The sequence below is a fragment of the Oryctolagus cuniculus genome, chromosome 12 (genome assembly GCF_051225735.1).
Source record: "Oryctolagus cuniculus isolate XC-2025 breed Fujian yellow rabbit chromosome 12, ASM5122573v1, whole genome shotgun sequence".
NCBI classification, from domain to species: domain Eukaryota; kingdom Metazoa; phylum Chordata; class Mammalia; order Lagomorpha; family Leporidae; genus Oryctolagus; species Oryctolagus cuniculus.
The window spans coordinates 100,535,520-100,563,323 of record NC_142878.1 but is presented as its reverse complement, the minus strand read 5'-3'; the positions used below and the strand labels follow the sequence as shown (position 1 = coordinate 100,563,323).

Sequence of the window (27,804 nt, the reverse complement as noted above, 5' to 3'; positions counted from 1 at the left end):
CGCATGGAGCCAGGGTTTTTTCTGGAACTGTGTATGGGAATGTGGGATTTCCCCACACACTGGACAATAACAAGTTGTCATTCTTTTTTATCTTTGCTGGTCTGATAGCTGAAGATGATGACATTGTTACTTTAATTTGCATTTCTCTGATTAGTAGAGAGGCTGAGAAATTTCCCTATAATTACTAGCTGTTTATGTTTATTACTTTATGAATGCTTATTTGTGCCTGTATTCTCTTTTACTAAGGAAACATTTTTCTATTTATTTCAAGTGACTAAAAATGTATTTATCTGTGCGTGTGTGTGTGTAAAGATTATAGGAGAGGGCTGGGCGTTGCCGGGAAATGAGTTAAGCGGCCGATTGGGATGTCTGCACCTCATATCAGAGGGCCTGGGTGTGAGTCCTGCCCACCTTCTATTTTCCAGCTTTCTGCTAATGTGCACCTTGGAAGGCAGTGGATGATGGTTCAGGTAGATGGGGCCTGCCACCCACACGGGAGACTGGGATGGAGTTCCTGACTCTGGGCTTTGGCTTTGCCCAGCCCTGGCTGTTAATGAGCATAGGGAGGCTTGAACCAGCTTACGGAAGATCTCTCTGTCTTTGTCGTTCTGCCTTTCAAATAATTCAATCAACATTAAAAAGAAGACGACTATAAGAGAATGCTAGCTCTGTAATTTTTTCTTCCCAGTTTATCTAAATTTTTAAAAAATTGCCTTATAGAAATTTTAATGTTTTGCTTTTAAAAATTTTAATTGAGAAGCAGAGAGGGAGAGAGAACTCCCATCTGCTGGTTCACTCCCCAAATGCCTGCAATACCTGGGGCCAAAGCCAAGAGCTAAGAATGTAACCCATATTACCTGAGCCCACTCCTAGATAGTTTCTGTATAGCTGGTTTATTTATCTTTTCCTTTCTGATTTTTGCCTCTGCAGGCTTGTTTGCAAATTCCTTTCCCATTTCAAGATTACACAACTGCTCATCTATATTTTTTCCTTTTTAAAAATCTTTAACCTGGGGCTGGCGTCATGGTGCAATGGGTTAAGCCCCCACCTGCAGTGCCACATTCCATATTCCTGTCACAGCTGCTTCACTTCCAATCCAGCTCCATGCTAATGCCTGGGAAAACAGCAGAAGATGGTCCAAGTACTTGGACCCGTGCCACCCACGTGGGAGACCTGGATGGAGCTCCTGGCTCCTGGCTTTGGCCTGGCATGGCCCTGGCCATTATGGCCATTTGGAGAGTGAACCTGTGGATAAAAGATCTGTGTGCGTTTCTCTCTTTTTCCTTTCTCTCTGTAATGCTTTCAAATAAATAAATCTTTTAAAAAATGTCTGTAATCCATTTCGTGTTTCATACTCACTGCAAGATGTAAGGTGAGGAGCTAGTCTTGTTTTTTTCTTCTCAAGTCATCTGTGAAACCAGCTTCCCCATTAACTCTGTCACCCAGCTAACGGATTGTGAAACAGGGTGAATTTCTGCCTTGTAATTGCTCATCGTGGTGCTACTTAGACCTGATTACCTCTGTCTGGGCTCCTGAAATGGTTGCCTAATGTTTCTGCCTTGGCCGTTGCTGTCCCAGTCTCCCTCTGTGTCCCCCACCTGACTAGGGCACTCTGCTACTTGAAAACCTCCATGGTTGCCATGCCTGCAGGTCACCCGTCCCTCCCCACCCCTCACCCCCTGCATTTGTCACGCATGGAACAGGCCTTTTGTTTCCACACTTTTTTGGCTCTCTGTTTATGCTGTGTCATTATCTCAAATGTCTTTTCTCATTTTTTTTGCCTCTTTAAATACACGTTATCTTACAAAGCATAATTCACATATCATCTCCTGTGGTAGCTTGTCATTAAGTGATTTCCTTAAAGGCAGGGGCTGGTCTTTAGCATGTATTCTGCCACTGATAAACATTGCAGTAGTCAGAAATGCTTCCTGAGTGATTGTGTGGCTGCCAAGATAATTTTTCTGGAGAATTGATTTAAAATTTGTATAAAACAAAACTTTATAAAAAGAGATAATAAGAGCCAGTGCCACGGCTCAATAGGCTAATCCTCCGCCTGCGGCGCCAGCACCCCAGGTTCTAGTCCCGATCAGGGCGCTGGATTCTGTCCCGGTCGCCCCTCTTCCAGGCCAGCTCTCTGCTGTGGCCCAAGTGCTTGGGCCCTGCACCCCATGGGAGACCAGGATAAGCACCTGGCTTCTGGCTTTGGATCAGCACGGTGCGCCGGCCGCAGCGCGCTGGCCTCGGCGGCCATTGGAGGGTGAACCAACGGCAAAAGGAAGACCTTTCTCTCTGTCTCTCTCACTGTCCACTCTGCCTGTCAAAAAAAAAAAAAAAAGAGATAATAAGAAAGGTATATAAGATTACTGATAAGCGTTATATAATTATATTAAAGACAGGCTTTTGTGTAAGCACTCATTTTTTGCAACTAATTGTGTAATTTGGCCAGTGTTTAATAATTAATAGGACTCTGTCTTGGTGCTTGGTGGAATAAGGATTGCTAATGAGGCCGCAGACTGTGGGTGTAGGGGTGTGGGTGCTTCAGGAAGCCCAGTTTCAGAACCTGAACTTTTTATTTTAAGATTTATTTATGCCGGCGCCGCGGCTCAACAGGCTAATCCTCTGCCTAGCGGCGCCGGCACACCAGGTTCTAGTCCTGGTCGGGGTGCCGGATTCTGTCCCGGTTGCCCCTCTTCCAGGCCAGCTCTCTGCTGTGGCCCGGGAGTGCAGTGGAGGATGGCCCAAGTGCTTGGGCCCTGCACCCCATGGGAGACCAGGAGAAGTACCTGGCTCCTGCCATCGGATCAGCGCGGTGCGCTGGCTGCAGCGCGCTGGCCACAGCGCGCCGGCCGCGGCAGCCATTGGAGGATGAACCAACGGCAAAGGAAGACCTTTCTCTCTGTCTCTCTCACTGTCCACTCTGCCTGTCAAAAAAAAAAAAAAAAAAAAAAAGGTTTATTTATTTATTTGAAAGTCATATTGACAAGGACAGAGAGATTTTCTGTCTGCTGTTTACTCCCTAGATGGCTGCAATGGCCAGACTAGGCCAGGCCAGAACCAGGAGCCTCATCTGGGTCTCCCACAAGGGTTGAGGGCCCACGTACTTGAGCCATCTTCTACTGCTCTTCCCAGGTATTAGCAGGTAGCTGAATTGGAAGTAGAGCAGCTGGGACTCAAACTGGCGCCCACAAGGGATGCTGGTGTCACAGGTGGCAGCGTTATTTGCTACACCACGCCAGCCCTGAACCTGAACTTTTTTTTTTTTTTTTTTTTTTGACAGGCAGAGTGGACAGTGAGAGAGAGAGACAGAGAGAAAGGTCTTCCTTTGCCGTTGGTTCACCCTCCAATGGCTGCTGCTGCCGGCGCACTGCGGCCGGCGCACCGCGCTGGTCTGATGGCAGGAGCCAGGAGCCAGGAGCCAGGAGCCAGGTGCTTTTTCCTGGTCTCCCATGGGGTGCAGGGCCCAAGCACCTGGGCCATCCTCCACTGCACTCCCGGGCCACAGCAGAGAGCTGGCCTGGAAGAGGGGCAACCGGCACAGAATCCGGCGCCTGGACCGGGACTAGAACCCGGTGTGCCGGCGCCGCAAGGAGGAGGATTAGCATAGTGAGCCGCGGCGCCGGCCTGAACCTGAACTTTTGATAGGAGTGTTCAGTAGGTGTAGCTCTTAGTATCTTTGACAGGCTTTGTGTGGTAGCGATTAATTAAGAGTATGGACTTAAGAGTCAAGCCAGTTCTGCTCAAGTGTGAGCTGACGTGCTGGGTCATCTTGGACAGGTCACTCTACTTGGAACCCATGATTTCCTTATCTGTGAAATCACAATAACACTGCTTGCCTTATGTTGCACAGATCAAGTGAGATAATATATGGAAAGTCTTTAGGTTTGTATCTGCCACATGGTGTTACAGTTTTGTTGTTTTAGTTATTTGAAAGACAGTGACTCAGAGAGCGAGCGAGCTATCTTTCATTCACTGGTTCACTCCCCAGATGGCCATGAAAGCCATTGCTGAGCCGGGGACTCACCTGCTTGAGCCATCAGCTGCTGCCCTCCAGGCACGTGGGCAGGACTGGATGGGAAGAGGAATAGCTGCGACTCGAGCTGGTGTTCTGATACGAGATGCAGCTCTCCCAGGGGCAGCTTAGCCCGCTGTGCCACAATGCCTGCTCCTACAGGTTATTTTTTAGTTGAGAGTGAACCATTCACATGTTACTGTTTCCCTGTTTACTAGTCGTTTCAGATTTGGTATCTTTTTTTTTTTTCTTAATAATTTTATTTGAGTTAGATTTGCAGTTCTGGCACTCCCCTGGAGGAGGAGAAAATGTTGACTGACTGTATGCTCTTTGTGAGAGGAGGGCTGAGTGCTGGACTCTCCGCTTTTCTTCAGTCCTTGGGAGAAATTTGTTATTTGGGGACTGGTGTTGTGGCGCGGCGGGGAACCATATGGGCGATGTTTTGAACACTGATCCAGCTCCACTTCTGATCCAGCTCCCTGATAATGTGCCTGGGAAAGCAGTGAAGATGGCCCACGTGCTTGGCCCCTGCACCCACATGGGAGACCTGGACCTCCAGAGTTCTGGGCTTCTGGCTTTGGCCTGGCCCAGTCCTGGCCGTTGTAGCCATTAGGAGTGTGAACTGGCAGATGGAAGATTCCTTGATATTTGTCTCTCTGTTTCTCTCTGTCATGCTGCCTTTCAAATAAATAAATCTTTTTTTTAAAATATTTCTTTATTTATTTGATAGTCAGAGTTATACAGAGAGAGAAGGAGAGGCAGGGAGAGACAGAGAGGTCTCCCATCCATTGGTTCACTCTCACTCCTCACTTGGCTGCAACGGCTGGAGCTGTGCCGATCCAAAGCCAGGAGCCAGGAGCTTCTTCTAGATCTCCCATGTGGGTGCAGGGGCCCAAGGACTTGTGCCATCTTCCACTGCTTTCCCAGGCCATAACAAAGAGCTGGATTGGAAGTGGAGCAGCCAGGACTTAAACCAGCACCCATATGGGATGGTGGCACTGCAGGCGGTGGCTTTACCCACTATGCCACAGCTCTGGCCCCATCAAATAAATAAATATTAAGAAAACAAAAAAGTTTTGTTGTCAAGCTATGTTTTTGGCCGTGGCTGAATCCTGATCACATGTAGGGTGTGCTGATGTCATCATTTGGTATGCTATTCTCTGGACACTTTTCCCCTTCAAGTTACTTATTAGCTATTTAATTCACTTGTTTGCTATTGAAGAAAATCTGAAAGACCCCCCACGTTGTTGCCAGAGTGATTTTCTGATCAGAGCATCCTTCATTGCTCCCTGGGATAGGATGAACTGAAGGTTTCTTGGTGGGACAAGGCCTTACACTGTGCAGCTTGCTCACCTGCCCGCCCTCCCCTCCCAGCACTCCCTGGCACCGCGTTCCTGCAGTGGCGGTGCTGGGCTGAGCCACCACACACCGTGTTTCACAGGCCGCCTGTGCCTTGTCCATTTGGTAAACTCCTCTTCATTCTGTAAAGTCCCATTAATGTTTATGGACGTTGTAAAGCTGGAAGAGAAATTACTGTTCTAGGTAACGTAGACCTTGGGGACGGTCAGCTGAGTCTAACGTGAATGAGTGAAGCGGACATGGGTGCGAAGAGTGCTTTTAGTATGGGATTGTAGAGAGAAGACTTAGCAGCTCTGCCTTTAGGAGGAAATAAGAGCTTTTGTTGATTGGAAAAGTGTAATTAGAGAATTTAATCTGAAGCTTGCTTTGTGGTCAGGATGAAGAAGGTGACTGTCCCTTTCCCTTCCTGGCTGGTCAGACCATACCTGGAACCTGGCGTCCGGTGGGAGAACGTTCAGAGACGAATGAGACAGGTGTGAGGGGCGGGGAGTCGTGTCAGGCTGAGGTGACACTGGGGGATGTCCCGAGCCCTGCGCCAGGCGCTGCTCCTCGCACTTCCTGTGTCACACCTCTCAACCTCTGGTCCTCACAGCATTCTGTGGGCGAGTGCTATTCTTATGCTTGCCTTTTTTTTTTTTTTTTTTTAAGATTTGCTTATTTATTTGAGAGTAAGAGTTACAGAGAGAGGAGAGACAGAGACACAGAAAGAGAGAAAGGGAAGGAGCTAGCTTACATCTCTCTGATGGTTCACTCCCCAAATGGCTGCGGTGACCAGGGTTGGGCTGGGCTGAAGCCAGGAGCTTCTTCCAGGTCTCCCATGTGCTGGCAGGGGCCCAAGTGCTTGGGACATCTGCTTTTCCCAGGCCATTAGCAAGGAGCTGGATCAGAAGTGGAGCAGCCAGGACACAAATCAGTGCTTCTATGGGATGCCCTGTCACAGGCGGTGACTTTACTGGGTACGCGACTTCTGCGGGTCCCTGTTACTCTTTTTCTGAGGAATGCTTGGAGGAACTGAGATCAGTTTACTTAGGGAAGTGTCAGTGTGTGTGACTCATCCTCAGGGGACAGAGGAAGGATGCTCTGATTGCCCGTCTGGCACTGGCTTTGCTCTGCACTCGCTGTCTTTAATCCTCAGCAACAGAGAAGAGGCTGCTGTCTGGAGCAGTGCCAGGCTGTGGATACAAACCCAGGCCTAGCCGTGGCCAGTGCTGATCATGGTTTGTTTTTTTTTTTGACAGGCAGAGTGGACAGTGAGAGAGAGAGACAGAGAGAAAGGTCTTCCTTTGCCGTTGGTTCACCCTCCAATGGCCACTGCGGCCGGCGCACTGCGCTGATCTGATGGCAGGAGCCAGGTGCTTCTCCTGGTCTCCCATGGGGTGCAGGGCCCAAGCACTTGGGCCATCCTCCACTGCACTCCCTGGCCACAGCAGAGAGCTGTCCTGGAAGAGGGGCAACCGGGACAGAATCCGGCGCCCTGACCAGGACTAGAACCCGGTGTGCTGGCGCCACAAGGCGGAGGATTAGCCTAGTGAGCCGTGGCGCCGGCCTGGTCATGGTATACCTTTGCTGCAGTGTCCCCTTGCTCCAGAGGCAGCCTCGGTGCCCATGTGCTGTGGAGGACGGGCGCTGGCATCCAGGAGTGAGATGGGGACCATGAGGTTTCGGCTTCCCAGCAGCGTCCGTGTCCAGTCTCTGCCTGTGCGTGATTTGGCATGGGTGTTTCGGGGGTCTTCCGGCATCGAGGTGGGGAGGAGATGCAGGACTTGAGGTGGACGAGAAGCTCTCTCATGGACCTTCCGCCTCGAGGCTCTGTGACCGTGACCTGGGCAGTGTTCCCCTGAGGGCTTGCAGCAAGCCGTCTGCGCCAGTGCTTGTTTCTCTTGTGCGTGAGTTTATTTCTCAGTACATCGTAAGGGAGTTTGGTGTCTGAGTTGAGAATCACTGGTGGGTTAACAGTTAAGCCGAAATGCCAGAAACTCACCAGTGAATGGACAGAGTGTGGGGAAAGTTAAACCTTTTCTCCCGTGGAACATCTGAGTTTGCCCTGGCTGGAGCAGCGGTGGAGTGAGGAGGAGTCTCGAGTCAGCCTTGTTCTTCTGCCTTTGCCACAGTGGCTGGTGACCTTGGGCAGGCCTCAGTCTTCTGTGTAAAAGGTCATTGTGCATTGTGCATGTAACTGTAAGCTCTGAGTAGGCTTGTGGGCAATCAAATGTTTATGATTTTGGAGTTATACTAAAGGACTTCTAAGGAATGAATTTTAAATTCAGAAGAACAGTATGCACAGAGATATTCCTTACAGTGGTATTTAATGGTTGAAAACATATAGAACTGACATAAATATCCAAATGGGTGAATGGTTAATCACTTAGTAGAATTTTTATGTAATTTAAAGTCTTCAGAGTGATATAAAAACATGGAAATATTTATAAAATTTTGAAATGTTCAGTAATTTTCTTCAATGGGCATGTATTATATTAAAACAAAAATAAAAAACATATTTGCCTTCAAAGTGCATTAGGTTCCTGGCCCTTTGATTGACTGGCTGAGGGGGAGTCTCTTGTGGGCTGTGGAAGACTGAAAGGAGGGTTTGTTATCTTCTTGGAATTGGAGTGGAATCCAAACTTCTGCCAGCAGTAGAAATTACAGTCATGTGGCACCTGACTTTTCCACAGCAGTTCAATCCTGATCTAACTAACTCTTAACAAACCTGGTGATTGTCCCCTGTGAAACAGCCTGGACTGGAGGAGGAGCTGCACGTGTGGTCAACTGGTCACTTGGAGGGCAGTTAGTTTTCTCTCTCTCTCTCTTTTTTTTTTTTTTTTTTTTTTTTTAAGATTTGTTTATTTGAGGGGCTGGTGCTGTGGTGCAGCGGGTTTATAACGCCCTGGCCTGAAGCGCCAGCATCCCATATGGACGCCAGTTCGAGACCCGGCTGCTCCACTTCCGATCCAGCTCTCTGCTATGGCCTGGGAAAGCAGTAGAGGATGGCCCAAGTCCTTGGGCCCCTGCACCCGGGTGGGAGACCTAGAAGAAGCTCCTGGCTCCTGGCTTTGGACTGGCACAGCTCTGGCTCTTGCAGCCAACTGGGAAGTGAACCATTGAATGGAAGACCTCTCTCTCTCTCTGCCTCTCCTCTCTGTGTAACTCTGCCTTTCAAATACATCTTAAAAAAAAAAAAAAAGAAAAAAAGATGTATTTGAAAGGCAGAGTTACAGAGAGAGAGAAAAAAGAGACAGAGAAAGATCTTCTATGCAGTAGTTCACTCACCAAATGGCCCCAATGGCCAGAACTGGACTGGTTCAAAGCTAGGAGCTGGGAGTTTCTTCCAGGTCTCCTCTATGGGTGCAGGGACCCAAGCACTTGGGCCTTCTTCCACTGCTTTCCCAGACCATTAGCAGGGAGCTGGATCAGAAGCAGAGCAGCAGGTTCTCAAATCAGGGGCAGTTAGGTTTTGAGCAGCTTTTTAAAAGTTATTTTTATTTATTTGAAAGGCAGGAGTCGGGTTGTCAAGGTGACAGAGTGCTTCCAACTGCTGGTTCACTCCCCAAATGCCCACAACAGCCAGGCCAGGACCAGGCCAGGAGCCAGGAATGCAGAATTCAATCCTGATTTCCCACTTGGGTGGCCAAGACCCAACTACGTGAGCCGTCGTCTGTTGCCTGCCGGGGTACACATTAGCTGGAAGCTGGGATTAGAAGCAGAGCTGGGACTTGACCAGGTGCTCTGATATGGGTTGCAGGCATCCCATGTAGCACCATAAGCCCGCCCCAGGGCAGTTGTTCAGAAACACTTTGGTGACTGCAGTCTATTTATGCTAGCTCTCCCTCTGCTTATCCCCTTCACCAAATCACAGTTGGTTTTCCTTTCTGTGACCTGACCCTTGTGTGATAGGCAAAGAATTGCATCCTGCTTTAGCCTTTAATGGGGACTGTCTTATAGCATTGGCGCTAGGCAAGGCAAAGATTTTGATCTAGTAACCTTGGAGCAGAGGAGGCCCTACGTACTCCTGGGACCTGGCTCTGATGCAAGGCAAAAGTACCTCCTGCCCTTTTATGTATAGTCTTCCTGTGTGCGCACCTCATTTTGAGAAGAAAATAAATTTTCTTTGAACCATTAGTTGCTACTGAGCTACTTTTGGCTGAGGCTGTAGTTGTTGGGTTTGTCCCTGCTAATGGGAACCCACGTTGGGTTGTGACCCCGAAGACTGGGGTTGCCAGCAGCTGTGTGCCAGAATGATGTTACCCCTCTCCTCCCGGCAGTCAAGTCTTTGGAAGGCAGCTGTTTCCACACCAGCCACTGAGTCTCCCCCGCATCGCCCTTCTGGTCTTGAGGCTCTGCCAGGGGTGTAGTTCTGATGTTGTAGCTGTTGTGAATGGGCATCTACTTTAGTTACTATGGCGACTCTTCTGGAAAACCCATTCGTTTCTCGCCATTTGAGGGAGGAAAACCAATGGAGAACCTTATTGTCATTGGGTGTGGGGAACAGAAAATTCTCTGGTCTGTTGATAGATCCATCCTGCCTTTTTGAAGCAGTACCTACTGTGTGTCCGTATAGAGCTTACTTTAGAGATAGAATAGATTTGAAAATGATGATGGACTATTCTATAGAACTTGAAAGAAGTAGGAAAATTGTTGTTTTCCTTATTTAAGAAAAAGAAATTTTAACTTGAGAGGGAGGGAGAGAGAGATCTCCCATCCACTGGTTGATTCCCTAAACTTCCCAAATACTCACAACAGCCAGGGCGGGGCCAGGCTGAAGCCAGGAGCCAGGAGCTCCATCTGGGTCTCCCATGTGGGTGGCAGGGACCCAAGTCCTTGAGCCATCACCGGCTGCTCCCCTTGTTTTTTGTTTTAGATTTAGGCTATTTATTTGAAAGGCAGAGTGACAGAGGGCACAGAGAGAAAGAGATTTTTCCCATCTGCTAGTTTACTCCCCAAATGGCCGCAAGTGCCAGGGCCATGTCAGGCTGAAGTCACGAGCCAGGAGCTCCCTTGGGGTCTGCCCTGTGGGTGGCAGAGGCCTAAGCAGCCATCTGCTGCTGATTTCTCAGGTGTGTTAGCAGGGAGCTGGGTCAGAAGCAGAGCAGCCTGGATTCTAATGCCTGCAATGGCTGGAGCTAAGCAGGTGATAGAACCAGGGACCAAGAACACAATCCTGGTCTCCCATGGGGTGGTAGGTACCCAATTATTGAGCCATCACAGCTGCTTCCCAGGGTCCTCACAGACAGTAAGCTGCAGTCAGGAGCCAGAGCTGGGAATGAAACCCAGACACCTTGACAGGAGATGGGCATCTTAACCAGCAGGCTGAATACCTGCTTCCGGAACAAGACATTTTATTATGAATTATAAAATGATGATATATTTATGCTGATTTATTTTCTAGCAATTTTATTACTATAAGCAGTAAATAAAAACAAAAATGAGATTATAAATACATTTACCTGATATTTGACTTAGATTTCTTCTGATATGTTCATGTTTTTTCTTAGAAATTTTCATGGAGATTGTGTATATGCATATTCAGGGCTGGCACCATGGCTCACTTGGTTAATCCTCCGCCTGCAGCGCTGGCATCCCATATGAGTGCTGGGTTCTAGTCCCGGTTGCTCCTCTTCCAGTCCAGCTCTCTGCTGTAGTCCGGGAGAGCAGTGGAGGATGGCCCAGGTGCTTGGGCCCCTGCACCTGCATGGGAGACCAGGAAGAAGCACCCAGCTCCTGGCTTTGGATCAGCGCAGTGCCGGCCGTAGCGGCCATTTGGGGAGTGAACCAGTGGAAGGAAGACCTTTCTCTCTCTCACTGTCTATAACTCTACCTGTAAAAAAAAAAAAAAAAAAAGAAAAGAAATTTTCATGGAGATTGTTTATATGCATATTCAAATATTTCCTCTAGTTTTATGTGCCTTTAACAAAAGTCTGTGCATCAGTAAACATCCTGAATGTTTCGTTTCCATGTGACAGTTAAAATCTAGTTTTTACCGCAGTCTGCCATATCTTGAACTTTTTCATTTGACGTTTCAAAGATTTATCATTTTGGTAAAACAAACCAGACAACATGTAATGTTTTGGGAATTTTGTTCCCCGGTGTGGTTTGAAATGTGAGGACAGTATCAATTTTGTAAAATATGAGTGGAATAATTTTAAATTAGGAGTTCTTGGGGAGGGCATTTGGCACAGCCATTAAGATGCCACTTGGGATCCCTCTATCTGTATCAGAGTATGTGGGTTTGACTTCTGGCTCTGATCCCAGTTCTATCTTCCTGCTGATGTATACTCTGGGAGACAACAGGTGATAGCCTCAATAATTGGTCCCTGCCACCCATGTGGGAGACCTGGGTGGAGTTCTAGGCTCCCAGCTTGAGTCTGGCCCAGCCCCGGCTGTTATGGGCATTTGGGGAGTGAACCGGTAGATGAGAGCTGTGTCTGTCTCTCTGTTTTTCTAAGTAAGTAAAAAGAGGGGAAAAATTAGAGGTTCTTAATCTGGGGTTTATAAAATAAATGAAGCCCCTGAAATTAAGGCAAAATGTAAAGTCTAAGGATGTGAACATTTTTCTGGGAAGGGTCTGTGGTTTCCCTAAGCTGTTCGAGTCCCTGTCTTAGAAGTGGCCAGGGCCGGTGCTGTGGCATAGTGGGTAAAGCCACCGCCTGTGGTGCCAGCATCCCATATGGGGGCCGGTTCAAGTCCCGGCTGCTTCTCTCCCAATCCAGCTCTCTGCTATGGCCTGGGAAAGCAGTAAAGATGGCCCAAGTCCTTAGGCCCCTGCACCTTGTGGGAGACCTGGAAGAAGCTCCTGGCTCCTGGCTTTGGATTGGCCCAGTTTCAACTGGCCAGCTGGGGAGTGAACCAGCAGATGGAAGACCTATCTCTCTCTCTCTCTCTACCTCTACCTCTACCTCTCCTTCTCTCTCTGTGTAACTCTTTCAAATAAATAAATAAATCTTAAATAAAAAAGTGGCTAAAAACCACTGCCATGAGTGATTGTTCGTTACCTCCGTCTCCGCGGATAGAAACTGAAGCTTCCTTTGTTTTATCGTGGGCTTCCCTGTAATCTGGTGAGGGGTGGGATCGTGCGGGGAGGCGGGTGGAGTACGGTTTTCTTTTCCTTTCCTTGTTACGACCTCTTCCATGCCTCAGAATAAACACTGAAGAATTCACTACTTACTCTTTTCCTGGGAGTGTCTTTTGGTACTTGAGAGAACTGACTGTTTAGGCAGCTTGAAGCAAGCTGAGAACCTGAACCTAGACGTTCCCTGTGGATTTTGAGTTCTGAAACTGAAAAGAGGGTCAGCAACAAATTCAAGCTTTTGGGCAGTTGAGATGGTGGCTTCAGTTACAAATGGTTTTTCCTCGTGAGCAGGAACGGAAGGTCTGAGGCTCCCAGGGCAGTCCGGGCCGGGGGAGCCAGCTGGCCCTATCGTGCAGCCCAGGAGAGCAGGGGCGAGAAGGTGATGTTTGTGCTCAGGAATTTTCCTGAGTTCCCTGCCTCTGAGATGGGCCTGGGCCAGGGCACGGTTCTGTGTGGAGCTGCCTGTTGCTGTGCTCAGCTTCAGCTCCAGGGAGACTGGAAAGGAAGCTCCAGGCCTCCAGGGAGCCGTGCTGACCTCCTGCCTCTTTTCCGTGCCCTCTCCTTGCGTGCAGGTGGATGGAGGCGTGCCTGGGGGAAGATCTGCCACCCACCACAGAGCTGGAGGAGGGGCTGAGGAATGGCGTGTACCTTGCCAAGCTGGGGAATTTCTTCTCTCCCAAAGTGGTGTCCCTGAAAAAAATCTACGATCGAGAGCAGACCAGATACAAGGTGAGTCCTTCCTTGCTTGGTGCTCAGGTTTCTGTAAACTGGGGAGAAAAGCTCCATGTATTTTATTCCTTATGAGAGTTCTTGAGAGACAGGTGGAGGTGTGTTTTGTTACAGCAAAATGGTATAGCCTTTAAAAATGCCTGATAGAATGAAGAAAATACTTGCGCTGCAACAGCAAAATACAGCAGTAGAAGAATTTTAACTGTGTTTCTGGTCGAACTCTTACAGTTGTGTGTATCTAGTTGTTTTCATGGTTCTATATGAACTTTTTCATTCTTAGAAAGTAGAGGGATTGATTAGAGGAATTATTACTGTAAATCTGATTTTTAAAAAAATATTTATTTATTTATTTGATAGGCAGAGTTAGAGAGAGGCAGAGGCAGAGAGAGAGATCTTCTGTTTGCTGGTTTACTCCCCAAATGGCTGCAATGGCCAGAGCTGGGCCTATCCAAAGCCAGGAGCCAGGAGCTTCTTTCGGGTCTCCCACACTGGTGCAGGGGCCCTAGAACGTGGGCCATCTTCCACTGCTTTCCCAGGCCACAGCAGAGACCCTGATTGGAAGTGGAGCTGGGTCTCGAACTGGGGCCCATATGGATAGATGCCGGCACTGCAGGTGGTAGCTTTACCGACTGTGCCACAGTGCCGGCCCCCTGTAAATCTGATTTTACCTAAGCATTGAGATTTGTTAGCAAATTGAAAGCAATAGCAGCTTGAGGAAAAAAAAATACCACCCCATGATGTTGGAGTTTAAGGTAAAATGGAAACGTGATCCAGTTTGAGAGTCAGGTGAAGGAGTTTGATTCCTGTGGCCCAGTGCCCAGAGAAAGCAGACTGCTGAGGTGAGTCAGGATGTGGACCAGGGTGAGGCCTGTGTCCTGTTGTCTGCATGTCTCCTGGAGGGCGCTCGCGGTTGGCACAGGATGAGAACAGAAGATTGTGCAGGGCTGCATAACCCAGAGCAGACGTGAGAGAGGGGATGAGTGTGCGATGGGGCCAGAACTCAGGGTGAGCTAGGGTTGCAGTCTCAAAAGAGATTTAGAGATTTTTTTTTTTTTTTTTTTTTGGACAAGCAGAGTGGACAGTGAGAGAGAGAGACAGAGAGAAAGGTCTTCCTTTGCCGTTGGTTCACCCTCCAATGGCTGCCACGGCAGGGGCGCTACGGCAGGCGCGCTGCGGCCAGTGCACCGCGCTGATCCGACGGCAGGAACCAGGTGCTTCTCCTGGTCTCCCATGGGGTGTAGGGCCCAAGCACTTAGGCCATCCTCCACTGCACTCCCTGGCCACAGCAGAGAGCTGTCCTGGAAGAGGGGCAACCGGGACGGAATCCAGCGCCCCAACCGGGACTAGAACCCAGTGTGCCGGTGCTGCAAGGCGGAAGATTAGCCTAGTGAGCCGCGGCGCCGGCAAAAGAGATTTTTACGCTTTATGTTTAAATTCAAGGGAAAACAGGGAAGATGTAAGTCTTCAGCCAAAATTAACATCCTAAACAGAAGTTTTCTCAATCAAAAAGCAAAAACCTGTATGTTGAGTTTTAAATAAGCAGTTGTTCTGATGGCAGCTCTTGTGTTGCAGGCAGTGTAGTGAGAAGGGAAAGGAGAGGCCAGGCGGCAGCAACACTGGGAAGGACGTTCTGCCTCGCTGCCCTTCCTAGGAGCAAGCAGCAGGCATAGAGGTTTAGAGGGGGATCTTCTCCATGTAGTATGAAAGCCTGCGGAGTAGTTTCCGGCTGTACAGGCACCTCACCGGGCTTTATGTGTATTATGTCATTTAATCTACCACAGTCATGGAAAGCAGGTGCTACAGCCAGGAGTGTCACCTGGAGACGGCCAGCCTGGGGCCCGAATCCCCGATAGCCCTGAAGGCCACGTCCAGGCTGGCTCACTGCACACAGCAGTATTCTCTAGGTGGAAAACGAGTGAGAGGAGCTGACTTGTTGGTGTTGGGATGGGTAGAGCGACCTGGAGGTCTCACATGGGAACTTTTGCAAGGAGAATCTTTGGTATTTGCTTCAACATAGCCAACCGTGCCTCATGGTCTTTTCTTTCCCTAGGCCACTGGTCTGCACTTCAGACACACTGATAACGTGATCCAGTGGCTGAACGCCATGGATGAGATTGGGTTGCCTAAGGTAACTTCCCTGATACCCACAGCGCTGGCTGCGTCTGACTGTCCTGGCCAAACCGTTCTCGTTCTGTAAAATCATTCTGTCTTTGGTGACTGGCTGACTGCCTGCCTGCCTCTCTCTCTCTCTCTCTCTCTCTCTCTCTCTCTCTTTCTCTCTTTCTCTCTTTCTCTCTTTCTCTCTTTCTCTCTTTCTCTCTTTCTCTCTTTCTCTCTTTCTCTCTTTCTCTCTTTCTTTCTTTCTTTCTTTCTTTCTTTCTTTCTTTCTTTCTTTCTTTCTTTCTTTCTAATACTTACAGTCTGTTTCTTCTGTTTGATTTAGGAAATAGTTTTTCTTTCGTGTTTCTTTCACCTCCTCCTAGAGAAATACCCTATGATGATATTTACTTTCTCTACCTCAAAAAGTAGACTTATACTACAGAATTTTTTAAGGAAATAATTCATATACACTGAGATTCACAACTTTTAAAGTCTACAATTCAGTGATTTTAATTTAGTCACTACGTTGTTACTTTAAAATTAGACTTTAGGAAATATTTTAGAAATGTCGTCCTCAGCTTCAGAGTAGTGACACCCGTAGGGAGTGGGAAAGGTCGTTCTGTGTTTCAGGTGGTAGAGTGATAGGGTGGTGTTTCCCTCCCCACCTGTGCTTGGTGATGGTAGAGGCTTCGGTACAGGCGTGGGCGTCCTCAGGAGCTTACTGAGAACTGCTCGCAGCCACACCCGGTCGCCCAGGCCTGCCTGGAATCCATAAAGGCCTTGCTGCTTTGTCACTCTTAGATGAGTGGGTGTTGTCTTCACTCGCCCTTTCCCTTTCTCTCTCTCTCTCTAATTTATTTTATTTATTTGAAAGTCGAAGTTTCTTTTTTTTTTTAATATTTATTTATTTATTTTGAAATTCAAGGTTTTTTTTGACAGGCAGAGTGGACAGTGAAAGAGAGACAGAGAGAAAGGTCTTCCTTTGCCATTGGTTCACCCTCCAATGGCCGCCGCGGCCGGCGCGCTGTGGCCAGCGCACCGCGCTGATCCGACGGCAGGAGCCAGGTGCTTCTCCTGGTCTCCCATGGGGTGCAGGGCCCAAGGACTTGGGCCATCCTCCACTGCACTCCCGGGCCACAGCAGAGAGCTGGCCTGGAAGAGGGGCAACCGAGACGGAATCCAATGCCCCGACCGGGACTAGAACCTGGTGTGCCGGCGCCGCAAGGCGGAGGATTAGCCTAGTGAGCTGCGGCGCCGGCTAAAAGAGAAGTTTCTAAAGAGAGGGAGAGACACAGAGGGAGAGATCTTCCATCCTCTGGTTCATTCCCCAGAAGGCTGCAATGGCTGGAGCTGGGCCAGGCCAAAGCCAGGAGTCAAGAACTCCATCTGGGTCTCCCATGTGGGTGCAGGGGCCCAAGCACTCGGGCCATCTTCCACTGTGTTCCCAAGCTTTAGCAGAGAGCTGGATTGGACTGAAACTGGTGCTCATATGGGATGCTGGTGTCACAGGCGGCGGCTTTACCTGCTATGCCACAACGCTGTCCCTGCTTCTAGGAATCCCCTCAAAATGGGCAGACAAACCCAAAAAAGATGTTTATATAAGGATTTTTCAGAATTGCTTAGGATAGAACAACTTGATAGTAAACTACAAGGAGTATTGCTTGTGTTCAAGTCAGCTAAATACTAGTGCCATTACAGAGAATATCAACCCGGGTAGACAGAGGACGCTGTCTTTGGCATATTCATTGGCAGAGAATCCACTGAAGGTTATAAGAGTTAGTGTTCTGGCTGAAGTCACTACTTCTGTGTAAAAATAAAGTGGGTATTCTTAGGAAAACTCTGTAAGGAGATAGGGCTTTCATTTCTGTGTGATGAGATTAGAGAGTGATTTTTTTTTTCCTATTTTATACTTTCCTGTAGAGTCCAAATTCTTGTAACTAAAGGAAGTTTTAGAAAAAATGAGGTGCAGAATATCAAATCGTGGCTTAAGTCACTGGGAAATGAAAATTTGGTATTTAGTGCAGTTCTGCGTTCATTGTAACAGGCGTGTCCGTGGAGTTAGATCTGGAGCTGAGTCTTCGTGGCAGATAAGCTTTTGTCCTCTTTTTTTCAGAGCAGAGTGCTGACGTTCTCTTCCTTGCCTCTGGTATGTTTGAGAATTAGGTCCCACTAATGTCAGGAAGTGCAGACCGTTCAGTTCTTACAGCTTCTTGGCTTGTCTGTGTACCTGTAACTTCTTGTTCCTGTTTTTATATAGTTTATTGCCAGTGTGCAATGATGATTTAACCCCTTCCGAGTGGTACTAAGAGCTTTGTTAATATTTGCTATTGCTAGAAGACTGTTACTACAAAATGTCTTTTTAATGACATTATTTTATTACTTTTTTTTTTTTTTTTTTTACTAACAGTAGTATGTAATCCTGGCCCACATCTCAGTAGCTGTAGAATCCCTGCAGGCGTGCAGGGACAGTGTGACGGTCTGTCCATCAGCCTTGAAATGTCCCCCTCACACGATTCAGGTCCAGAAGACCCCTGAGCAATATGAACTAAGGAGAAAGATACTCAGCCTATTTTATATCCATCACTCCCTTTAAATATAGATATTGATGTGGGCTCCATTGGACGTCTTCCCTAATCTCTATATGGTGCCTACAGGCTAGTTGTAGAAAACGTAATACAATAAGGTTTTGGTTCTTATTCTTAGTGATACCTTGCTATAAGTGGTACTGCCAGCCACCCTCTCCTTGAAATATTTTATTTTGATTTAAAAAAAATTTTTGGTGATCTGCCTAACTAGCAGTTTTCTGTACTTTTTAGTTTACCTTCCTTGCAATCCTTGTTTTAGCTACTTTCTCCCATTCTCGTGGTCTCGGTTATTCTGCAAGTCTTTGCTATAAGACAAACACAGGAGCTTCAGTAGGCTATTGGGCGTTTCCCCTTGGATAGCTTCCTGTCACCTAGAATTTTTTCATGTCTCAAACCAAACCAGCCTTTTCCCCAAGTGAACTTCCTGTCCTCTGTAATAAAGAGTACTGTGTTGTCATTTTCACAGTCTTCCGGTCTCAAAACCTTGTAGGTACTTTGGACTTCTAAATCCTGTTGTTCCTGAAGGCTTCTCATTTGTTAGCCATCCACTGTTAAAACAGCCTCCCAGCCTGCCTCTTCAGTTCGTCTCTTCGTTAGCTAATATATTCTGTGTTGTGTCTCCAGACACAAACAAAGCTCTGTTTTTATCCTTAGCTCCAAAACTAAGATAATACTTTTTTTAAAAAAAGATTTATTTACTTATTTGAAAGGCAGAGCAACAGAGAGAATGAGAGATACCTTCTTTCCTCTGCTTCACTCCCCAAATGACCGTTAGTGTGGGCTGGGCCAGGCTAAAGCCAGAAGCCAAGAACTCCATCCAGGTCTCCCAGATGGGTGGCAGGGGCCCAGGTATTTGGGCAATCATCTGCTGCTTTCCCAGGGACATTAACAAGAAATTGGATCAGAAATGAAACTTGTGGGACTCAAAACTGGTGCTCCAACATGGGACACCAGTGTCAGAAGTGGTGGCTTAGCCGTAATGATGGTCCTACTCCTTTTTTTTTTTTTTTTTAAAGATTTTATGTATTGATTGATTTGAAAGGGGGGGGGGAGAGAGAGAGAGAGAAAGAAAGAGAGAGAGATATCTTTTATTCACTGGTTCACTCCCCAAAATGCCTGTAACAACCAGTGCTGGGCCAGGCTGAAACAAGGAGCCAGGAACTCCATCATGGTCTCCCACATAGGTGGCAGGAACCCAAGTACTTGGGCCATCATCTGCTGCCTTCCCAGGTGCATTAGTAGGAAACTGGATTGGAAGCAGAGCAGTGAGGACTTGAACCGACACTCTGATTTGGGATCCAGGCATCCCAGGTGGCGGCTGAACCTGCTACACCCCAAGACCCACCCCATCCTGTTTTGTTCTCGGTATTTCTTTTGTCTGTAGCTATCCCTATTCACTTGTTTCTGTAGTGTAGGATTTTGGCCTATTCTTAGTCTGGCCTTTATTGCTCACATACATTCTTTTGATCACCTCCTTATTCAGTCTTTGGTTTCTCCCAGCCACTGTTACCCCTTATTTCCCTAAGTTAGAGACTGAGTTGAATGGTGTCACATCATTGTGAGAATAGGTCTTGAAATTCAAGGCTGTTCTGAGTCTACACCTACTCTATTTATGTCTTACCTCATTCATCAAATATCAAGCTGCTTCCATGGACCTAGCTTGACCCTGAAGATAATACAGTAAGCAATATACAGACCTATTCCCTGCCTTCAGGTGGCGTATGGTTTGTTGGAGTAACCTTAGTTAAACACATGTAACTGACGGTGGTCAGTACCACCTAGAAAAAGTACCCATCTCCCACATTCTCTGTACATCCTCTATTCTAACGACTTCTTCCCACTTCCTCTAAGCTCTAGAGCACATTTGAATATTTTATAGTTTTTCCATTGGAACAGTTTGCACAAACTAAGGCACTTAGAGTTTATTGTTATTCCTCAGTTTAGGCATAGCGTATAGGAAGGTTATGGTCCTTTAGAGCCTTATATACTTGCCAGTGATTTAAATTGGACTGGCACTTGGATTTCATTTGCCTGCGTCTGGGTGTGTCGTAAGTCATATCACTTTCACCTACCTAATGGAGATTCAGTGGGTTGACCAAGTAGGATATTTCCAAGTAGTGTTCTTCATTCTGTATTGTAGCATCTTATTCCTTGTAGTACTTAAGATGAAGTACCTCTCCAGCCTAAGGAAGTCACTTGCTGAAGCTGACAGTGTTTTCTAATCCTCCCTTGATTTTTTCGTATTATTGGTGAATGATCAGATGAATCCAGTAGATGGATACCTTACTGCTTCTTTTCTCCCTAGATCTTTTACCCGGAAACTACAGATATCTATGATCGAAAGAACATGCCGAGATGTATCTACTGTATCCATGCACTCAGGTAATGAGATTTTCATGGTAAAATAGGCAATTTAGAAATAGCATCGCAATGATGTAGCTTTTTGCTCATGGTATAAGAATGAAAATGGTTTTCCATTAACTTGGATTTTCAAAAGGGTAGAATGCTATTATCCTAACAAAATATTGAGAAACAGCTGTGTTTTTCTAGGGACGAGGGAAGAAAGGATATATTTATTCCCACAATAGTGGATAATTTTGTTCTAAAAACATGGTGTAATGTTTCATTATTGATCGAGTGTTTGTGAATGATGCGTTTCCCGTGGGGGCAGTCTCTCTTATTTAATCTTCACCATTATTAAGCTGCTTATTCACTCATTAAACAATTTTTATACCAACACAAATATGGTAGTCAGAACTAAAGAACATATTTTTCTTAATTGCATAGTAAATTTGGAAAGTGACTTAGTTTTGGATCCCTGGCTCTTAGAATCAACAAGTTACTAACTTGGGAAGGAAAGGTGATCTGTCTGAAGAGGTGACATGGGGTAGGCTGGGAGGAGAAGCTTGTAGTACAGCGTCATAGTGCGGCATGGGAGCAGCGTATAGGAGTGTGCTGCGGGAATGAGTATGCTGTAGGAGTACAGCACACTGCAGGAAGTGGCGTAGGATCACACTGTGGTAGTGTCCTGTAGGAACAGAACAGTGCATCGTATTTCAGCAGACTTACCTGATGGTCATAGAGAAGATGGCAGAAGTAAGAAGGACATGAATATGAGATTTCTTTGGGCTGCTCTTTTTATATAGCATCCTGTACATGTGCTTAATAAATGATATTGCATGCATATGTATTTATAAGAAGCCTGTTATCTCCAATTTTTTGATTAAACATGTGCTAGATCCTTGGTTTTACTAGAATTAGTATGAAATACACCAAGAATGCATGTAGCGACTTCAGATGCATGTGTCTGAGCCCAAAGCCGGTCAATTCTGAGTGTTGTGATTGGCTTGGTGTTATGTGAGGTTTGTGTGTGTTGATAACCGTGCAAAGCCTTTACTCACAACTTGTATCTGAACTCTCCGGGTGCCAAGGGTATTTTTCTCTGCTAATTCTGTAGCTGCTACTCTGCAGTGTAACCTGTGCCCCAGCTCCTCAAGTTCTCTGTAAAACAGAGATGAAGAATTAACTGTGCCTTTCTAATGACAGCTCAGAACCACAAGGGAGGAAGCCCCCTGTTGTTTCCCATCCTCCTGAATATGCAGTTTGTGTATGCACAGAGCAGTGTGTTCTAGTTGGAGATTCATGGTTTCTTTCACGGTGTCTCTCCTGAAGGGCGAGTTGGCACCGTTTGGTGCTATGTGGGAAATGTTTATAACAGCTCAGAGCCTGTTCTTCAACCGTAGACGAAGCTGTGTTTGAGACGGGTTCCTTGCTGGCATCAGCAGTGACGGAAGCTTCATCTCCCTGCGCGTTCCCTCTCTGCTTTTCCCTTTTCTTTCCTACCGTCCTAGCTGGCATTATTCCAGCTGTAGTGGCTGTACTTCAGTCAGACCGAATTGCTTTTGTAGATAACATTCTGCTCTCAGATAAGATCCTGGCTCTCCATTATTCTGAAAGGATCTGTGTACTTCCTATGTTTTGTTAGTCTAAGAACTAATTTCTAATTTCTTATCCTAAATTAAGAAAAGCCTAAAAATCTCTGAAATTGAGTTTAAGTTGGATGTAAATCCATTTGTTGACAGAACCTGGTAAGAATTAATTGAGGTTATTTAGATTCTTTATTTAGTTATATGATTATTTGTGTGTTTCTGCAGAAAATTATGGATGTATGGATGTATGGAAGTATGGATGCTGCCACAGAGCTTACCGGTGTGTTTTGTGAATGCTCTGTAGACCTGGCCCAAAGAATTCGGATAAGGGACTGTGGCCCTGTACTAGATTCTGTTTCCTTAATCAACTGCCAAGCTTGAGAGTCTTTATTAATCACTTTGAGATTTGCATAGGGACTTACTTCCAGGTTACACTCACGCAGCAAGACAATTGTAATCCAAATAGATTAACACAGCTTCCTTCTCCCCGTTGTTACAATATACAGTTTAAATAGGAAAAAAGAGAATAAAAATATGTTAGATTTCAGGCTGGCTCGTTGTAGGCACTAACAGTCTACTTACAAGAGCAGGCATGGGAGACAGGAGCGAAGATTGGAAAGTGGTATTTATGGTTAGGACTTGTTAAGTTTCAGACTTGGGGGTAAGTACTTTTGATTCTGTGTAAGAGGATCTAAGTGGCCATTATGATTCTATTCATAGCTCCAGTATTGCATTGAAATATTCCTGATAACTACCTAATAATTAAAAAGGATTAAGGAAGGATCATGCCCACATCTTACCCTCTCCTCTACTTTTTATAGAAGCCAGCGATATCGTTGTAGCACCTTTAATTACCACTGAGAGGCATTAAACATTAACTCACTCTTCTTGGGTTGGGGCTGTGAGATCTTGTTCCTGAACTTTCTTCAAGTTTGACAACCACTTTCCTATTTCAAAATGGAAATTAAAGAGGAAAATTCCTGAAGAAAAGCATTCTTGGTCATTTAGAATGCAGGTGGATGGAGCATAGTAGTAGGAAAAATATATAAGGAGACATGTTGTATGTCTAGAAAGTTATTACTCTGTGTTGGAAAACTTTGGAATAGATTCACATCTTCTGAGGGGGAACTGTTAGCAGTTCCATACTGAGGGTTGCACACTGAAATAGGCACTTACTTGTGTGCATGCAGTGCATGCTTGTGCTTCTGTGAGAAAGCAGTTAGCTGTCCGGATTACAACTTCTCATGAGTTTCAAGCACTCTTGATGTGCTTTTTTTGTTTTGTTTTAGATTGTACATTTGAGTTTATTATATACAGTTTAAATTCTGACCAGTTCTATGAATGTAATATGCATGATACATGTTTGTATTTAGATGATACTGAGGTTTATAGATTATTTGCAAAACCTGTAGACCACTCTATTAAGCTTCTATGATTTGTTTATTTATTAAGATTCATTTATTTATTTGAAAGGCAGAGTTAGAGAGGCAGAGCCAGAGAGAGAGAGAGAGAGAGAGAGAGGTCTTCCATCCACTGATTTACTCCCCAAATGGCTGCTATGGCTGGAGCTGAGCCAGGCCGACCCAGGAGCCAGGAGCTTCCTCCTGGTCTCCCACGTGCATGCAGGGGCCCAAGGACTTGGACCATCCTCCACTGCTTTCCCAGGCCACAGCAGAGAGCTAGATTGAAAGTGGAGCAGCTAGGATTTGAACTGGCACCCATATGGATAGATGCCGGCACTGCAGGTGGTGGTTTTATGCATACGTCACAGTGCCAGCCCCAATTTGTTTCTTTTTTAAAAAAATGTTTCCCTCATTACTAAGCTGTCAGTGTCTTACTCGTGCTAAGTAAAGTGCCCTGCTGAAGTTCTCTTCTCATCCATCGACTTTGATATGCCAGGGCCTTAAAAGCCACTCAGCCTGCCTGTGGCTCAGACATCCCTCTATGAAAACAGTTTAGTATGTACTAGGCTCTGGGGAGACATTGGTTAGTGAGACCTTTCTTGTCCCTGCCTTCATGGAGCTTTGAATCTATTAGGTTTTTGTTTGCTTGCTTACTTGTTTCGTTTGTAAAACCTTAAGTTATCTGGGTTAAATTTGTCCATCAGTGATTCAGTTCGGTAAGGCTTGCTGTCTGACCATAAAGGCAGCACCTGGGTGGAGCGGGGCAGCTCACCTTCCTGTCTGTGTCTTCCAGCTTATACCTGTTCAAGCTCGGCCTGGCCCCTCAGATTCAAGACCTATATGGAAAGGTTGACTTCACAGGTAAGGGGTTACTCAAGTGGCAGGAGAAATGCTTAATTTACGTGGAAATAGCCTGGAGGGTCAGTTGTACCAGTTGAAATACTAGGGCTTAAGGAAATACTCTAGCAACAACGATGAAAGAGATATTAATAACTTGTTTCTGGTGTGGTGGAAAAGACATTGAACTTGGAATTTTGGGTTCTGTTCTCTGACAATGCGGGTGCGATTTTCTTTTTATGTTTGTTTTCTTTTAGGTAAATTGGAAATAATATCTTTCTCTTTTCCCTGTGGCAGGCACCTGTTGTGGGCAAAGCAAGGGGGAGAGTGGGGAGTAAGGTGATATGAGGATGCTAATCCAGCAATTTTACTATTTAAACTTCTTTGGGTGGGTGTTTCTGTGTGCATTTGCAGTCAGGTACTTGAAGAGACATGGAGGAAGGGGCCGTGGGGTAGTGTTGGTTAGGGGTAAGAGAGACGAGATCTTTCAAACTGCTGATTACTTTGTAGGCCTGAAGGTGAAAAATGGTAGCAAAGCTTTATCGGTGGCGTCTTTCCTTCCAGGGAAGTTGTTCACCAGGCTCGGGGCCAGGGCCAAAGCTTACATGCCATTTTCTTTATCATTTGGCATTCTGCCTCAGAATCCAAATTGTTGAGTAGCAGCTAGCAATCTGGATTGTACAGACTGAGATAACCGACCAGTTTGTGATTCACTTGCTGTTGAACTCCCTCTCAAGCTGCTGTGTGCATAAGTTCATGACAGGAAATGCCATAAGGAGCAGTTTTGGAAAACTGTTTCCTGTAGGGCCTTCTCACTTTAGAGTTGTTTTCGATGCCCTTGATAATAACAGCAACAATAATAGTTAATGTCTATTGAGTGCACTTGATATATCAGGTTCTTCCCGCTTAGTATCTCGTAAGTCCTTGTAGCAACCCTAGGCGTGGACGCCATTTCATCCTGTTGTGTAGTTGAGGAATCTTTTTCCTTTTCTAAGTTGTGGAATGGTGTTTAACTGGCTTGGCTGGGTGTTAATTCTCTCCTGTAGAAGAAGAAATCAACAACATGAAGATCGAGCTGGAGAAGTACGGGATCCAGATGCCTGCCTTCAGCAAGATTGGGGGCATCCTGGCCAACGAACTCTCAGTGGATGAAGCGGCATGTAAGACGACATCTGTGGGCTCAGATGGGGTTGTTGCTACCATTCCCAAAAATAAATGCCATAGTGGTGATCTTGAACATTTATATGCTTTGCTGGCAAGTTTAAGCACATAGATACCATTTTAAATGCTGTTATCTTCTATGTTATTATTATTTGGAAATAAGTGATATTTGATTAACCCCTTAAGTCCCACGTTTTCAATTCTGCAAGTATTTCAAGAGCATGCTATTTATTTCAAAGCTGCTGTAAGTGGTATGTTTATTGCCTAATTTAAGTCTTCATAGGTGTCTTGTATATAGGATGATGGGACATAATGGGTTAAAATGAAAGCATTTTGAAAGTAAGACCGACATTTCAGTGCCTTTTTGAGTGTTTTTGTGGTATTTGGTAACTGCAGGAGAACCTCTCCATAGGGATGCTCCTTGCAAAGCTCTCAGGTCGACCTTCCCTGTGAGGTCCCCAGCACAGGTTGCAGGCAGAGCTGCAGCCTTGAGCATCACAAGGAGAAACTCAGCTCACTGGGACCAGGGAGCCGTTCCGCCAGCCCCAGTCTGGAATGAGGGTTGCAGTGCAGCGCCACGTTTGTGTGTAGTGTGTATCCTTTACATGGTCTGTGTTCTGTGCTCTGATACATTTTCTTTTTCTTTTTTTTTAGTGCATGCTGCTGTTATTGCCATTAATGAAGCTATTGACCGTAGAGTTCCAGCTGACACGTTTGCAGCTTTGAAAAACCCCAATGCCATGCTTGTAAACCTTGAAGAGCCCTTGGCTTCCACTTACCAGGATATACTCTACCAGGCCAAGCAGGACAAAATGACAAATGCTAAAAACAGGGTAAAAGTGGAAAATCTGTTCTTTCTATCTGATTTAGATGCTTTCATTATTTGATGTGATTCCCATGTAAAAAGCCAGTTTTATTAAGGGAGAATTTACATATGGCAAAGTTACCCACTTTACTATTTGATGAGTTTTGACAAATAAGCATGGTCATTTAACCACCATTCCAAAATGTCACCTATACACCCTCCACCCCTGACCCCAGGCAACTACTGACCAGGTTGCTGTTGTAGGTATTTTTTTAGGAATACCCCATGTACATGGAATTACATGGCGTATAGTTGTTAGATTCCATTTTGACCTTTACATCTTGGATTTTGTGCAAATAAACTTCTGGAACGTGACCATTAACAATTGCGGTCCAGGGCTGGTGTTGTGTTGCAGAAAGTTAAGCTGCACTTGCGTCAATGCCAGTCCATCTCAGGGGGCTGGTTCGAGTCCTGGCTGCTCTGCTTCTGATCCAGCTCCCTGCTAATGTTCCTAGGAAGGCAACAGAAGACGGCTCAAGTACTTGGGCCCTTGCCTCCTGTTTGGGAGACCTTCCTGCTGCTTTCTCAGATGCATTGGCAGGAAGCTGGATCTGAAGCTGAGCAGCTGGGACTTACACTGTTCTGCTTTGGGAGACTAGCGGTGGCTTCACCTGCTGTGCCACAATGCTGGCCCTCAGAATAGTCTTTGTATCTCTTATCTTATTTGCCCCCTAAAGCAGGTGCTAAATTGGACTGCAGGCAAGCAGATGTGGGCTGCATTGCTAATGGGAGGCTCTAAGTTGGGTAGTGGGTATGTGCCACTCCTGCCTGGTCTACTGCAAGGGCGAGGGCCCTGAGCCCTACTGCCTTGTAAGTGAGCATGGCAGGGTTCATCCAGGGCTTGCTTTAAGTTCTCTTGTGGTTGGGGAAAAGCATAAGTGGGTTTATGTGGTTTTCTCAGAGGTGTGAGCTAATTTAGTTACACTTTAAAAAATTCTTTTAAAGGATTTATTTTTTATTTGAAAGGCAGAGTTGCAGAGAAGGAGACAGAGGTCTTCCACCTGCTGGTTCATTCCCCACACAGCCACAAGAGCTGGAGCTGGGAATCTCTTCCTGGTCTCCACATGCGTGCAGGGGCCCAAGCACTTGGGCCATCTGCTGGTGCATTCCCAGGTGCATTGGCAGGGAGCTGGATCAGAGGAGGAGCAGCTGGGACTCGCACCAGTGCCCGCAGGGACGCTGGCATCACAGGTGGCAGCTTAACCTGCTACGCCACAATGCCAGCCTCTAACTATAATTTTCACTCATCCTCAGACAGAAAACTCTGAGCGAGAAAGAGACGTTTATGAAGAGCTGCTCACCCAAGCTGAGATTCAAGGCAATATAAACAAAGTTAACAGTAAGTATGTTCCTGAGGTGGGCACCCAGGGGACACCATGAAGAACGTGTTGACCTGGTCTGGGACTTGCGATGCCATTTGTTTACTTCAGACGTTGGTGCACTTGCTTGGGAACTGTTGCCTATTACTGTCTGTGAGTTCTGTGCCTCTGGCTCTGTCATCAGTGTCCTGGGACTGCCCCCTCGCTTGCGTCTGCAGTGGCCTCTCTCCAGGTCTGTTTGGCTACAGCTTTTTCCCCTGTGTGTAATACATTTTTTTTTATAAAAAGCTTATTTTCCTGTTTTTAAAGTAGCATTATATTTTCAATTTTCTTTTGAAAGAAAAATACAGGCTCTCCAGAAATTCACAAAAAAAGTTAATCACTTACCACTCAAAGGCAACTTCTATTGTCATTTGTAAGCGGGAGCCTGGAACTGTGTATTTAA

General features: G+C 46.2%; 1 protein-coding gene across 2 annotated transcripts in view; it reads left to right on the top strand.

Moving 5' to 3' along the window:
* IQGAP1 (IQ motif containing GTPase activating protein 1) overlaps window positions 1-27,804 on the top strand; it is a 111,752-nt gene that overhangs the window by 26,826 nt on the left and 57,122 nt on the right. For both annotated transcript variants that reach the window (XM_089310743.1, XM_008275315.4), the window contains exons 3-9: window positions 13,004-13,160; window positions 15,211-15,288; window positions 20,151-20,227; window positions 23,971-24,038; window positions 25,061-25,174; window positions 25,830-26,008; window positions 27,295-27,379. In XM_089310743.1, coding sequence (XP_089166869.1) covers window positions 13,004-13,160; window positions 15,211-15,288; window positions 20,151-20,227; window positions 23,971-24,038; window positions 25,061-25,174; window positions 25,830-26,008; window positions 27,295-27,379 — 758 coding nt within the window. The remainder of the gene's footprint in view (window positions 1-13,003; window positions 13,161-15,210; window positions 15,289-20,150; window positions 20,228-23,970; window positions 24,039-25,060; window positions 25,175-25,829; window positions 26,009-27,294; window positions 27,380-27,804) is intronic.